Below are 14,318 nucleotides of genomic sequence, written 5' to 3' on the forward strand. Positions count from 1 at the left end.
TGGTGCAAAACTCCAGCAAGAGGGGTCAGATTGGTGTGCCTCCTCCCAGCTGTGCGCTCCAGGCAACCTCCCTCCAGAGTCCATCTCCTCAACAGGAAAAGAAATTCTACCACACAGGGTGTTGTGTGTCTTGAGGGATAAAATGAAAGTGAAAATGCAAGACACATGCACAATGCTGTGAGCTGCATTTATTGTATATGTATAAACCACTCCCAGCCAGTGCCTGTCAGGGGCCCAGGACACTGTCCAGTGGGGCCAAGGAGCCACATTGCTGGGCGCATGCCCCACACCCTGGCCACCCAGCAGCAGTGCCCAGCATCCCTGAATAGCAGAGCAGCCAGGGCCCCAGGGGTGACTGTCCCGGAGGGACCTACAGGGGCATGGGGCCAAAACTGGGCCCTGCACCTTGTTTGGCCTGCAGATTTGATTTCTGAATTAGTTTCTGCCAACAACTTAAAAAATCAGGACATCTCGCATACAAATCTGTATTTCTGGCTTCTCCAGATTTCTGGCATTAGGCCTGTATTCCCACACCAGAGCAATTAGCTACACCTGAATACGGCAGCGGCCACTGTCAGATGGGGACCCGTGCTCTGCCCCCATCCCCACCACACTCTATCGGTCTCAAGGTAAGTGGCTGTTACCGACTAGCTTGTGCGAACTTTCTCTCAACACGATGTCTTTGTCTCCAGCAACAGACGTAAAGTCACTGTGAGGCAGGCTCCCAACTCAAGGGCCTGTTTCATCCGTTTATACCACCTACGTGGACCCAGGGTCATCTGACTTTGAGATCTCTGGATGAGCCCAGGCAGGGGGCGGCAGGATCACTCCACACATACCCCTTCACATAGCTGATGAGGCAGAGCTGAGGGCAGCAGCCAGACTTCCCAAGCCTGAGCCAGTTGGCTCTTGAGAAATTCCCAAACTCTCGGAACCCCGGGGCGCCAGTAGGCAGGCACAGGCTCTACCACATTGAGGTTGCAGGAGGAAGCCAGACCCAGGGAGTGCGGGGCTGGCGCGCCCTCTAGTGCCCATCAGGCAGCTCTGCAGCCACGGCGAAGATGCTGAACTTGATTCCTAGGAATCAACCATCCAGAGCCCCAAGCAGGCTCCCCCCAGTCCCATAGCTTCCAGCTACTTCTTTTGCAAAACTGTCCTGACCCCAACCCACCCCTCAGACCCTCTCCTGGGCACTCTACTCCCACCGCAGTCCCCAGCAAAGCCGCCCTTCCCAGGCTGCACCCTCTTCAGAGTGGGGTCCAGCCTCCCCACCCTTCAGGTCCCTGTGCTGCACTCCAGGTTGGCCCGCAGCGGCCTTGAGGTGCAGGGAATAACCTGCAGTGGCAGGAGAGGCCAGCTCCTAGTGTACAAGCATCAGGCGGCACTTAGGTGAGTAGAACAGGCCAGCTGAGGCCCTCGGTGACTGGGGAGGCAGTGTCCCAGGTAGTGCTGCCACTGAAGAGCTGGCGTAGTCAGGTGGTCATTCTTCAAGAGAAGCTGTGGGTCTGGACGCTTATGTGAAATCTACCAATTTTAAAGGTTGGCTCAGGGTATAAACCACCCAGGCCAAAGAAAGCATGTCGGCTGGGTGGGGCCAGGCCAGGGGCCCCAATCACAGAGTTCTGCTGAGGCCCCACCGTGGACAGGACCTCGGAAACGGTGGGTGTAAGCCAGTGGTTTTCAAAGTCATCATTCCATTTGCTCCTGAGAGGCAAGCAAGAGAAAGAAAATCTGGAACCCATTTCAGAGTCTGGGACACTGAGGCTGAGCTGGGTTCCTGGCAGGCTCAAAGTTACAGCTCATAGAAAAGAGTGCTCTGAAGCTGCGTGAGGCGGTGGCTCAGGCAACACGCCCTATACAGCTGTGCACAGAAAGGTGCATCCCAGCATCGGGGTGGGGAATGGGGGGGCCCTCCACACAGCGCCTCCCACCCCGCTTGGCCTGCACCCTCTGAGCTGCACCCTTCCTAGTCCCCTGGAGAGCCCACCACCCCAAATGTAGCCAAGACGGTGGCTCCCTGTGCACATGTGTGCCTGCATGTGTGTGTACACACGCACACAGGACAAGCGGCCCAGGCAGAGGCACGGCAGCTTTCTCCGTGGGTGGACAGCACAGCAGCTCAGGCAAACCCCTCAGGGCTCAGTCCCAGCAGGAACGGCTCCTGTAGCCTTGCCCATCATGAGTATAGTAGGAGGGTCCTGGGGGGCCCCCCAGAGGCCTGGGTAGGCTGGGCATGTGGCCATGGCCTGTGGCGGCCTCACCAGTTGGCTTTCACTGCCTTGATGTCACTCACGAGGTTCTGGGCCAGGCAGATGCCAAAGATCTGTAAGACAGAGGACAGGTGAGGGGAGAGCAAGGGCAGCCCCGGCAAGGGGAGGGGCACGTGGGGCCACAAGCATACCTGGAGGAGGGCGATGCCCACGAAGACTCCTGCCACCACAATCAGGTTGTCCTGCAGCCACTTTTCAAACTGGCCCACACAGCCTTTGGTGTGGATGAAGCCCTGCTGCTCCAGTTCCTGGGGACACGCAGGCACCAGGCTCAGCCTGCCTGCCCTTCAGGCCGGCTCCCTCCCTCCCCAGCCTGCCAAGCTCACACCCAGCCCAGGGCCTAAACCTGCAGCACCTCTCCCCACAGGGCCTCCACAAAGCCGGCTCTTCTCCTGGGGCCTCAGCACAGATGCACGCCCCCTCCTGCCTGCCTGGCTCCTCTCCTATTACCTCCCTTATTTTCTTCCAAGCTTTCGACTGAGACCGTCACATGGCTGTTCACACTGCTTTCTCTAAGGGCTTACCGTCGTTCTCCCTCCGCTCCTCCAGAGCCGACTGTTTCATGAGCACCAAATCTCTGGTCTCTAGGGCAAAGCCAGGCACCCCAAGGGTGCTCCACAGAGCAGGACTGAGTAAACCCACATCTTCCCAGGCCCAGGGATCTACTCCTGCTCTGCTGCCTGGGTGTCTGGCTGGTTCCTGGGACCCAGCACCCTCTCCCCAAAGAACGCCTCACCCCTTCCAGAGGAGGTTATAGACAGTCGCATTCCCATCCCAGTACCCCCGCCTGCCCCAGCCCTGTTCCTACCCCTCTCACCAGTTTGAGCCGGACGTCATAGCCACACTGGGTATTGGGGACATCCTCCTGAGGGGAGACAGGCCAGTTCGTGGCTTGGTGAGGAACACATCCCATGGGGTCCATGGTACCTGGTCACTGCAGTGGCTTTTCCTTCTCAGAGGAAGCAGATAGGCCCATGGAGTCTGCTGTGTCTGCCAGTCTTAAGTGAGGCTCTCTGAGGCCCATGTGCCTCTTTTATTTTTTTTTTGAGACAGGGTCTCACTCCATGGCCCACGCGGGAGTGCAGTGGCATGATCATAGCTCACTGCAGCTTCAACCTCCTGGGCTCAAGTGATCCTCCCACCTCAGCCTCCCAAGTAGCTGGGACCACAGGATTGTGCCACCATGCCTGTCTAATTTTTTTTTTTTTTTTTTTTTTNCCTGAGCCAGTTGGCTCTTGAGAAATTCCCAAACTCTCGGAACCCCGGGGCGCCAGTAGGCAGGCACAGGCTCTACCACATTGAGGTTGCAGGAGGAAGCCAGACCCAGGGAGTGCGGGGCTGGCGCGCCCTCTAGTGCCCATCAGGCAGCTCTGCAGCCACGGCGAAGATGCTGAACTTGATTCCTAGGAATCAACCATCCAGAGCCCCCAAGCAGGCTCCCCCCAGTCCCATAGCTTCCAGCTACTTCTTTTGCAAAACTGTCCTGACCCCAACCCACCCCTCAGACCCTCTCCTGGGCACTCTACTCCCACCGCAGTCCCCAGCAAAGCCGCCCTTCCCAGGCTGCACCCTCTTCAGAGTGGGGTCCAGCCTCCCCACCCTTCAGGTCCCTGTGCTGCACTCCAGGTTGGCCCGCAGCGGCCTTGAGGTGCAGGGAATAACCTGCAGTGGCAGGAGAGGCCAGCTCCTAGTGTACAAGCATCAGGCGGCACTTAGGTGAGTAGAACAGGCCAGCTGAGGCCCTCGGTGACTGGGGAGGCAGTGTCCCAGGTAGTGCTGCCACTGAAGAGCTGGCGTAGTCAGGTGGTCATTCTTCAAGAGAAGCTGTGGGTCTGGACGCTTATGTGAAATCTACCAATTTTTAAAGGTTGGCTCAGGGTATAAACCACCCAGGCCAAAGAAAGCATGTCGGCTGGGTGGGGCCAGGCCAGGGGCCCCAATCACAGAGTTCTGCTGAGGCCCCACCGTGGACAGGACCTCGGAAACGGTGGGTGTAAGCCAGTGGTTTTCAAAGTCATCATTCCATTTGCTCCTGAGAGGCAAGCAAGAGAAAGAAAAATCTGGAACCCATTTCAGAGTCTGGGACACTGAGGCTGAGCTGGGTTCCTGGCAGGCTCAAAGTTACAGCTCATAGAAAAGAGTGCTCTGAAGCTGCGTGAGGCGGTGGCTCAGGCAACACGCCCTATACAGCTGTGCACAGAAAGGTGCATCCCAGCATCGGGGGTGGGGAATGGGGGGGCCCTCCACACAGCGCCTCCCACCCCGCTTGGCCTGCACCCTCTGAGCTGCACCCTTCCTAGTCCCCTGGAGAGCCCACCACCCCAAATGTAGCCAAGACGGTGGCTCCCTGTGCACATGTGTGCCTGCATGTGTGTGTACACACGCACACAGGACAAGCGGCCCAGGCAGAGGCACGGCAGCTTTCTCCGTGGGTGGACAGCACAGCAGCTCAGGCAAACCCCTCAGGGCTCAGTCCCAGCAGGAACGGCTCCTGTAGCCTTGCCCATCATGAGTATAGTAGGAGGGTCCTGGGGGGCCCCCCAGAGGCCTGGGTAGGCTGGGCATGTGGCCATGGCCTGTGGCGGCCTCACCAGTTGGCTTTCACTGCCTTGATGTCACTCACGAGGTTCTGGGCCAGGCAGATGCCAAAGATCTGTAAGACAGAGGACAGGTGAGGGGAGAGCAAGGGCAGCCCCGGCAAGGGGAGGGGCACGTGGGGCCACAAGCATACCTGGAGGAGGGCGATGCCCACGAAGACTCCTGCCACCACAATCAGGTTGTCCTGCAGCCACTTTTCAAACTGGCCCACACAGCCTTTGGTGTGGATGAAGCCCTGCTGCTCCAGTTCCTGGGGACACGCAGGCACCAGGCTCAGCCTGCCTGCCCTTCAGGCCGGCTCCCTCCCTCCCCAGCCTGCCAAGCTCACACCCAGCCCAGGGCCTAAACCTGCAGCACCTCTCCCCACAGGGCCTCCACAAAGCCGGCTCTTCTCCTGGGGCCTCAGCACAGATGCACGCCCCTCCTGCCTGCCTGGCTCCTCTCCTATTACCTCCCTTATTTTCTTCCAAGCTTTCGACTGAGACCGTCACATGGCTGTTCACACTGCTTTCTCTAAGGGCTTACCGTCGTTCTCCCTCCGCTCCTCCAGAGCCGACTGTTTCATGAGCACCAAATCTCTGGTCTCTAGGGCAAAGCCAGGCACCCCAAGGGTGCTCCACAGAGCAGGACTGAGTAAACCCACATCTTCCCAGGCCCAGGGATCTACTCCTGCTCTGCTGCCTGGGTGTCTGGCTGGTTCCTGGGACCCAGCACCCTCTCCCCAAAGAACGCCTCACCCCTTCCAGAGGAGGTTATAGACAGTCGCATTCCCATCCCAGTACCCCGCCTGCCCCAGCCCTGTTCCTACCCCTCTCACCAGTTTGAGCCGGACGTCATAGCCACACTGGGTATTGAGGACATCCTCCTGAGGGGAGACAGGCCAGTTCGTGGCTTGGTGAGGAACACATCCCATGGGGTCCATGGTACCTGGTCATTGCAGTGGCTTTTCCTTCTCAGAGGAAGCAGATAGGCCCATGGAGTCTGCTGTGTCTGCCAGTCTTAAGTGAGGCTCTCTGAGGCCCATGTGCCTCTTTTATTTTTTTTTTGAGACAGGGTCTCACTCCATGGCCCACGCGGGAGTGCAGTGGCATGATCATAGCTCACTGCAGCTTCAACCTCCTGGGCTCAAGTGATCCTCCCACCTCAGCCTCCCAAGTAGCTGGGACCACAGGATTGTGCCACCATGCCTGTCTAATTTTTTTTTTTTTTTTTTTTGTAGACCTGAGGTCTCACTGTGTCACCCCAGCTGGTCTCGAACTCTTGGACTCAAGTGATCCTCCCATGAGCCACTGCACCTGGCCCCACGTGCCTCTTTCCCAGACGCTGGAATGCATGGCTGCAATCGCCAACCTAGACCTGCCTCCGTTCAGGAATCCTGCCTGCAGGTTTCTCCCCATTCTTATGGGGAGATAAGAATGGGGAGAAACCTGGCCCTTGGCACCCCAGATGAATTGTGACTGAAGAAACATCACCAGAAGAGGTTTCTGCCCTGAAGAAAGTCATAAAGGGACAGAGGTCCCCACTCCCTGCTACCCTGCAATGGTGGCCCAGTGAGGTGGTGGCTGGCAATGGCCCAGGCGACCCCTGCCACATACAACTGTAACTGAGAGTGACAGCCTGGCCAACCTTCAAGCTGGCCAGGAGCAGACAATGGCTGCGGCTGTTTCTGTGGATGTATAGGGCGCAGGGAGGCCCTCCAGGCCAGTCCCCATCCCTGTGCCCCAGGGTCCTGCGGTTTCCATCTCATTACAATAAAAAAGACAGGTCTTGCTGAACAGGGAAAGCAGCCGCGTCCCAACAGGCTTCAGTGCCACCCATGTAAAACGACCTCCCCCAGCATCCGTGCCTCCAGAGCAGGACAGAGCAGAGCAGGGCCCCGTGGGGGGTTTCCCTGGAGTCTGTGCACTGGAAAGCCCCTCACCTCTCTTCTCCCAGCCCCACTCACCGCAGGGTCCCTGACGCAGCAGGAGAAGGGCACCCCGCAGCGCTCCCGGCTGGGGTTCAAGTCAGTGCAGTTGAAGTAGATATTGAGGTTCCAGTCGTTGGGGCCTCGGGCTCCACAGCAAGACCACTGTGGGGGAAGGGGAGAGCCCCAGGTGAGCCAGGCCCACCCCAGGAGCCTCAGCCTGTTTGGGGACAAGCCCAGGCTGCAGGAAAACAGGGCTGTCAGGGACAGGGCTGGGACAGCCAGGTGGGTGACCACCTCCCCATCCCCACAGGCCTGGGCCCAACCTCCAGGTTCCAGGTTGGGGAGGCAGAGGGGTACAAGGGAGGGGATCCTGAGCTTTCCCCCCGGCCCAAGAGAGGCTAGAAAAAGGGAGGGAGTGGGACAAGGATACTGGTTCAACGACCATGGCTTCCTCCGGACTACCTGAGAGGCAGGCGCTGGGCCAAGCCCTGTGGCGGCAGAGACCGCTGAGCCCCATGTCTGCAGCAGGCCTCCCACACTTGCCCCAGAGGTTCTATAAAGCCCTCTTCTCCTCAGTGCAGGGATAGGAGGGGAGTCCTGCCCACCCCAGCCCTGCCACTCCCATAGCCATCCCACACCATTTCCTCCATGCCAGCTGGCATCATCTGCACCCTATCACCCCCACCCAGAACACCCTAAGCTGTCCCCTAGCTAGGCAGGGGCAATGGCGAGGTTGGGATCTGCCATGAACCACGGTCTTGTGGGGCACACGGGTGCGCACAGCCTTCACTGAGCAGCAGCACCAGGGCTGAAGAGCAGCACACAGGGCTGGGGGAGCTCAAGCTCGGCAGCAGACACAGACAGGCGCCGGGGCCGAGCCAGAGAGCTGGAGGAGCCAGGCCTGCCACACGCCCTGCATGTGCTGGTCCCAGGGCAGGGCTCAGCCTCTACCTGCCTCCTGGCACCTGCTCAGTGCCAGCTGCCCCTGCTAGAGGACACTCTCCCTTCTCTTCCTTCTCCTCCTTTGGGAGGCTTCAAGCTCACCACGCAGAGGCCTTCCCATTCTCCACCCTTCATTTTGACTCTTACCACAATGGACAATTTTGCACACATGTGTGTACATGCACACATTCGTTTGTTCTGCTTGTTCACCATCTGTCTCTTCCCAACTGCCATCCCTGAGAGGACAGGCCCCAGCTTTTTTCCCCACCGAATCCCCAGGGCCTGGCTTGGGGTCTGGCATATGGTAGGCCCTTAACAATCATGTGCTGAATGAATGAATTGCATCATAACTGCCTGGCTATGTCTGCCTCTGCCCTGGGTTGAGAGCTGCTTGAAGCAGGCACCAGCTCTGCCTCATCTCTGGATCCAGAGCTGACTCTTGGTGGTGACTGGTGCCAAGGGCCTGTGGCCATGCGTGGGTGTGATCGGGTGTGACTCATGTGTGACTGTGGGACCATGTGTAGGTGCAGGTGTGATCAAGTGTGCCTGTGAGATGTGACTGGGTGTGGGTGTGACTGTGGGTGACAGTGTGTGACTGTGTGTTTGTGGTTAGGGGTGAGTGGGCAAGATGGTGCAGGTGGGAGGCAGATAGGGTTTCGGGAACTCTTCTCTGGCTGCTCTTCACTAGGGTTAAGTTTGCAAGCTTGAGGGCAGACCTTCCGTCAGGGGTCTAAACTCTAATATGCACAGAGGCCAAATACAGTATAAATGGGAGATAAGGGCTGATAGATATAATAAAATACAGAGTGTTGGGAACAGTGGCAAACAGAGCCTCTGTACCAGTAAAAGGGCGGCAGCAACATAGCTCCAGCCGATACTGTGGGCCCAGGGTTGAGCAGAAGTAGAAATCTATATTTTTATGTCTCATTTTCTCCATTCTCCCGTGTGTCGTGGGCCCTGGCCTGGGAGCTGCCAGTGTGGAGCCCATGCCCTCTGTTCCCCAAGGCCATGGCCCTATGGCACTAGGCAAATGGGGAGCCATAAGGATCACTAGGGGCTGGCTCTTCTCGGAGGAGGACACTCCTGGGTCTCTCTCCGAGGCCCGCTAGCCCAGGTGGGTAAGGAGATGGTCCCATCATAGGGGACTTGCTTCCTCATTCATCTGCCAGGAAGGGGCCTCCTACAGGTGTCCCAGGCTGGACACTGGACTCACGTATTCCTGAGCAAAGTCAATGAGGTTCTGGAGGTCAATGTCGTCCCGGTAGGCCTTGACGTTGTTGTTGATGAAGAGGTTGAGCTGGTCTCGAATCCAGTCCTTGAAGACAAAGGCCAGGATCCCTGTTGCCAGCTCCAGGAAGAAGATGAGGCCGAGGAACACGGAGAACTGGGGTTGGGGCATACAGACAGTGGGGGCTGGAGACGCAGGGCTCTGGTGGCCTCCCAGGGCTTGAGTGTGCCACAGGGAAGGGTTCCATCTCTCCCTCCACCAAGACCCAGAGGCGCCCAGAGTCCCCACCTTCTATTATTTTAGTATTGTTATACGATAGTAAAAGGCATCTGTTCTTACCTACCCACCCAATTCCCTTTGTCTGGTAATCACACCCTGCTCTCTCTGAAAAATCATCCTCCATGCAAACCTTTAGTTTCCAAGGTTCGGATGGAGCCACCTCCCCGCACCCACCAGTCCCAGATACAGGACTGGCAAGTGCCCAGAGCTCACCAATCAGAGCACTACCTCCCTCGGCCTCCAGGGATTGGTCCAGAGGCAGCCAATCAGAGCCAAGGAAATGCAATTAAAGCACTTTGGGAAAACAGTTGGGAAGAGAGCTCTCAGCCCCCAGCAGGAGTTCCTGGGAGGGCATGGATGGGGAAGCCGGCTCTGTTCCTGAGCCTCCTGCCACCTAGGAATGGAGCCAAAACGGGGGAGCGGGGGGACCTGAGAAACAGAGAAAGCAGGCCAAGTGACACTGTAGCAGCCCCTGGATCAAAATGCACCGGCAGCCAGCACACCCCTGGACTTTTCCTATTTGAGTCAATAAATATTTTATGCTTGGGCCACCAGGTCTCGGTCACTTACCATACCACAGAAAGGATCCCAGTAAATATAGATAACATGAATCTAACGATGACGATTATAACATAATAATAAAGCTACACATCATTAGGCTCCAACTGTATTGCAAGAACTGGATGGGAGGAGACTGGGGTTCCCAGTGGATCTCGAGGGCAGCACTCACAAACTTGAGCAGGAAGGTGTTCTCCCGGAGGGCCCCGATGCACCCAGCAAAGCCCAGCACCGACATGACGCCGCCAACTACCACAAACAGCCACACGGGGTCAAGACCTCCCAGATCTGTCAGCGCTGAGATGTTGGAGAGAACACCCTGTGCCGGGTAGCAGAGGCAGGTGTGGGGAGCTGACCTTCCCACCACCTCGTCCCACACCAGCCCCACGCCCGCCCACTACCTTACCTTCTCACCCCAGGCCCAGAGGCCGATAGCCAGGAACAGGGCTCCCAGTACCTGCAAGGGCAGAGCAAAGAGCTCAGGGCTGGGAGCAGCCCCAGGACTCTCCCGGCTCATCCTTCCCCAGTGGCCAGGGCCTTTGGGAAGCCAGTGGAGAGAGGAAGAGGCACAAGGGCTGTGAACAGAATCTGGGGTCCTTTCCATCTTCCCAAGAACACATCCCAGTGCTTCTTCCCCACAGGACACAGCCTGGAGGACTGAACCCTCCCCTAGCCTTGGGATGGACATCAGGGGCCCCTTCCTGGAACTCCAAACTGGAACAGACTGTGGCCAAGACACTCCTGCCAAGGAGCAATAGCAGCAGTGGCAGCAGGGGTAGTGACAGCACCAGCATACTGAGCCTTTACTCCTGACCGAAGCTGGTGTTTGGGTTCCAGGCTCCTAGCCTCCATTCTGCACCCTCCCAAGTCCAGCTCTCCTGCTGCCCTAGAGTCCTGTGACTGCTGCCCCACCTTCGACACTCCTCCCCAGCCCCATCCTACCCCTTTAACCGCCTGCCAGAGTCAGTTTCTGTGGCTCACAACCAGACGCCCTTGAATGACAAGGAATCTCAATGATCCCCAGCAGAATCCAGCTAGCATTTGGCCTATGCCAGTGGCTTTGCCCCGTAGTCACAGCTCTGCCTGGGCCTTCAGAACACCAGCGAGACTCCCCACCGGGGCAGTCCAAGTGCCCCTCCTCCATCCTCAGCTTTCCCACCTTCCTGCCTCAATTCCCTACTGGGAAGAGCCCTGGATGTCAAGGCTGGTTACCCTCACCCCTGACCCTGGGCAGGTTCCTGGGCATGCAGTCTCAGAGGGGGCAAGCCTGGGGCCATGACCCCACCTCCTACAACCTCCCCACCCACCTGCTTTCTCTGCAGACTCCTTTCCCTCAGCACATAGCCATGGCCAAGGCCTTTATCACCTTCCCTTCCCTGACCTTGGGCTCCCCACACTGCTCTATTCTTTCTCTGGAAACATCTTCCCTTCCATCCTACCTGGTGGGTCTGCTGATGTGAAACCAAACATCACTTCTCCTGCCTCCTCCCACTTGGCCTGCCCTTGGCCTTCGGACAGGGGACTGAGTGCCACTTTCTCCTTCCTGAACCCCACCTTCAGTTAACTCAACCCCATTCTTCCCCGAGCTCCTTCCCAGGATGCTCTGCCTTCACCTGCCCCACACCTGCAGCTGGTCCCACGGCCTCCAGTCTCACCTTCTGCTGTTCTTCCTCCTCACACTCGTCTTCCATCCCATCATGGCACTGGCATCTCCCGATCTCCACCCAGACCTCACATTGGTCCCACACCCCTTCGTCCACCCGCCTGCAGCAAATATCTCCACAACCCACCGGCACTGATCCCCGCCATGCTGGGAATTCACTGGTGAACAGGACGGACTCGACCCTCACAGAGCTTACACTCCAGCAGGGGAGACGGACAGTGAGCGAGCAGACAAGGAAACTCCAGATACAAACAAATCCCTTAACAAATATCGAGCAGGGTGATGAGATGGGGGATGCTGGGGTTGGAGGTGAGCTTTAGAGAGGGCAGGAGGGAAGGTGGGGGCATTTCAGCTGAGGTTTGAATGATGAAAAGAGTAAGAGGGAAAAGCCTGTTGCAGGAGGAGGGTTGGGCAGAGGCAGAGGCCCTGACACAAGACCACGTCTAGTTCAAGGAACAAACTGAAGGGCAGACAGCCCGGATCCACAGGGCCCTGGAGGCTGTGGAGAGGAGACTAGACAGTACTCTAGCAGCAGTCAGAAACCATGAGCCGGATGGCCGGGAGCGGTGGCTCACGCCTGTAATCCCAGCACTTTGGGAGGCCAAGGCAGGCAGATCACCTGAGGTAAGGCGTTTGAGACCAGCCTGACCAACATGAAGAAACTCCATCTCTTCTAAAAATACAAAATTAGCCAGGTGTGGTGGCACACACCTATAGTACCAGCTATGTGGGAAGCTGAGGCAAGAGACTCGCTTGAACCCGGGAGATGGAGGTTGCAGTGAGCCGAGATTGTGCCATTGCACTCCAGCCTGGGGAACAAGAGTGAAACTCTGTCTCAAAAAAAAAAAAAAAGAAAAGAAAAGAAAAAAAGAAACCACAAGGAGGTTCCAAGCAGAGCAACACCAGGGTCTGCCTGACATTAAACATGAAAACCTCTGGGCCTGTTTCACAGGCATCCTACCTTAGGCCACCTTGACCCAAACCTGAAATCCTCTCTCCAGCCCCCAAGTGACCCAGCCTAGTCAATTCAGCCTCTTGACTTTCCCAGCAGCCTTCCTCCTTTCCCACCTCACCATCCCAGCTTTGCCCCAGCCCTACCCACGTTCCAAACCTCCAGGCCCTACCTCTCATCCACCCTCCACACATCAGCCAGGCAAGCGGTCTCCAGAACAGAAGCCAGATCAGACCCATCACCTGAAGCCCTCACTTCTCCATGCCACCTTAACACACAAACCCGGGTCTCTCACACCTGCTCCCCCTCAGTATTTGAGGTTACTTCTGCTCACAGCTCTGCCTCACCTCCACCCTCGGCCCACTGGGCTGTCACCTTGGCTCTGTACTTTCTGGCTGTGTGACCCTAGGTAAGTGACTTAACTTCTGTGTGTCTATTCCTTCAGTTTCCCCATCTGTAAAATGTAGATAATAAGGTAGTTGTGAGAACACAACAAATTGAACTGATTGTATCTGCCTAACAGCCCTCACGGGCAGATTTTTTATCATCCCCTCCCAGGCAGGAAAGCTGAGGCCCGGAGAGGTGAGGGGACTTGCCAAGGTGTCCTAGCCAGGCCTGCTACAGCCAGGCCTTCTGACTTCCTTGCCAGTGCTCCCACACACTGCCCACACCCTCAAGAGCCTAGTGCTGCAGTGCAAGGGCACCCACCACAGCAGTGAGCTCAGTGGCACGTGGGTGGAGGGCAGTGCCACTGAGTCTTGCTGAACACAAGTGGAAGGGCCTAGCATCTTGATCCAAGGCCTCAGGAGCAGAGACTGCAGAGGCCACAGCTTTGGAGAGATGGGAAAAAAGACTTGGCATGGCCCAGGGGGACAGACGCCACCCTGGGAGGGGCACTAGCTGCTCCCTTCCCCTGTAGGGGCAGCTCCACCCAGGAGCCTCAGCTTGTCAGCTGTGGAATGTTGAATTCTGTTCCCCAAGGCCAGCTCCTAGGCTCTCAACTGGGGAGATCCCCTCCCAGCCGCCAAGGACTCGCTATTGCCCCTCCCTGCCCATCCTGGCAGGTCAGCCTCCTTGTGCGGGACTGGGTTGGGGAGAGGGCTGTGACCCACCCCACTTTGCAGGAGCCTAAGGTGAGGCACCTGACCCAGGTACTACTGGAAGGGAAAGGAGGCCGGGCAAAGGGCCCGGAGGCCCCCTTCACGCCAGAATCTCCTCCCTACCAGCTAAACCAGTGGTGGGGCTTGGCACGCATCCCACATCCCAGGGATGGAAGGAGGGCTGGGCGAGAGAGGGGGCAACCCGCACCTAGCACGCCCCTAGGGTCTTCAAGGAAACACCTTCCCTTTCCCCACAGGGCCTCGGGATTACTCAGGGAGACTCCCTACCCCAACCCCCACCCCACGCTGTAGCTGGGACCCGCCCCCAGCCATCCGGGCCTCTGTAGCTACCTCGGGTGGTCCTGGAAGTGGGCGTGGGGGTGGCAGAACTGGGAGGATGGTCCCGAGCTCCAAACTCTTGGGGCAGGGAGTGCTCTCCCCCAGCAGAAGACTGAATCTCCCTCTCCCACCACCCCCCCAACACAGGGCAAGGCGCAGACCCCGCGCTCACCCAGAAGACAATGTTGAAGCCAAACAGGAAGTATTTCCCGCAGCAGCCGACCTCGGGTTCCTGGAAATGCTGGTGCTTGCCGGGCATGGTGAGCGGCCACCCGCCGGCCCGGAAACCGGAGCCGGGAGCCAGGCCCAGCGCCCCGCGGGCCGCCCTGGGCTAGAGCCGCCCGGGGCCTAGCCGGGCGGCTGCGGCTTCATCGCCTCGGCCACACAGAGCGCCGGTGGGGCCCCGCCCGCCCCTCAGGGACCGCCCTCAGCATCCAGACCGCCTTGCCGGGGAGCCCTGCTGTCCCCGCCTCTGCCCAA

General features: G+C 58.1%; 1 protein-coding gene across 8 annotated transcripts; it reads right to left on the reverse strand.

Annotated features, from left to right (window-relative positions):
- Window positions 1-166: 166 nt before the first annotated feature.
- Window positions 167-14,318, reverse strand: TSPAN17 (tetraspanin 17). 8 transcript variants are annotated; one of them, XM_017896137.1, is made up of 9 exons: window positions 14,011-14,318; window positions 10,191-10,241; window positions 9,957-10,103; window positions 8,933-9,103; window positions 6,814-6,939; window positions 3,088-3,135; window positions 2,402-2,518; window positions 2,262-2,323; window positions 167-1,704 (listed from the first exon to the last, which is right to left on the reverse strand). In XM_017896137.1, exons 1-9 carry the CDS (start codon window positions 14,095-14,097, stop codon window positions 1,488-1,490), a joined length of 1,026 nt encoding a protein of 341 aa, XP_017751626.1. In that variant the 5' UTR covers window positions 14,098-14,318; the 3' UTR covers window positions 167-1,487. The 8 variants fall into 8 exon arrangements, 6 of the variants coding, with proteins under 6 accessions (XP_017751626.1, XP_017751632.1, XP_017751630.1 ...); XR_001889952.1 differs by having other exon boundaries at window positions 1,617-1,704; window positions 2,058-2,323; window positions 3,079-3,135; XM_017896139.1 differs by lacking the exons at window positions 167-1,704; window positions 2,262-2,323; window positions 2,402-2,518; window positions 3,088-3,135 and adding exons at window positions 3,513-4,302; window positions 4,862-4,923; window positions 5,002-5,118; window positions 5,686-5,733.

Source organism: Rhinopithecus bieti, unplaced genomic scaffold (genome assembly GCF_001698545.2).
Source record: "Rhinopithecus bieti isolate Rb0 unplaced genomic scaffold, ASM169854v2 scaffold_26546, whole genome shotgun sequence".
In the NCBI taxonomy this organism is placed as follows: Eukaryota; Metazoa; Chordata; class Mammalia; order Primates; family Cercopithecidae; genus Rhinopithecus; species Rhinopithecus bieti.

Bases quoted from the DNA above. Each gene is read 5' to 3' on its own strand.
- TSPAN17 (XM_017896137.1), bottom strand. From the start codon at position 14,097: ATGCCCGGCAAGCACCAGCATTTCCAGGAACCCGAGGTCGGCTGCTGC. The intron at 10,242-14,010 runs GTGAGCGCGGGG...CTGCCCTTGCAG, and splicing joins GCTTCAACATTGTCTTCTGG to GTACTGGGAGCCCTGTTCCT. The intron at 1,705-2,261 runs GTGAGGCCGCCA...CTTGCCTCTCAG, and splicing joins AAGGCAGTGAAAGCCAACTG to GAGCAAATGGAATGATGACT.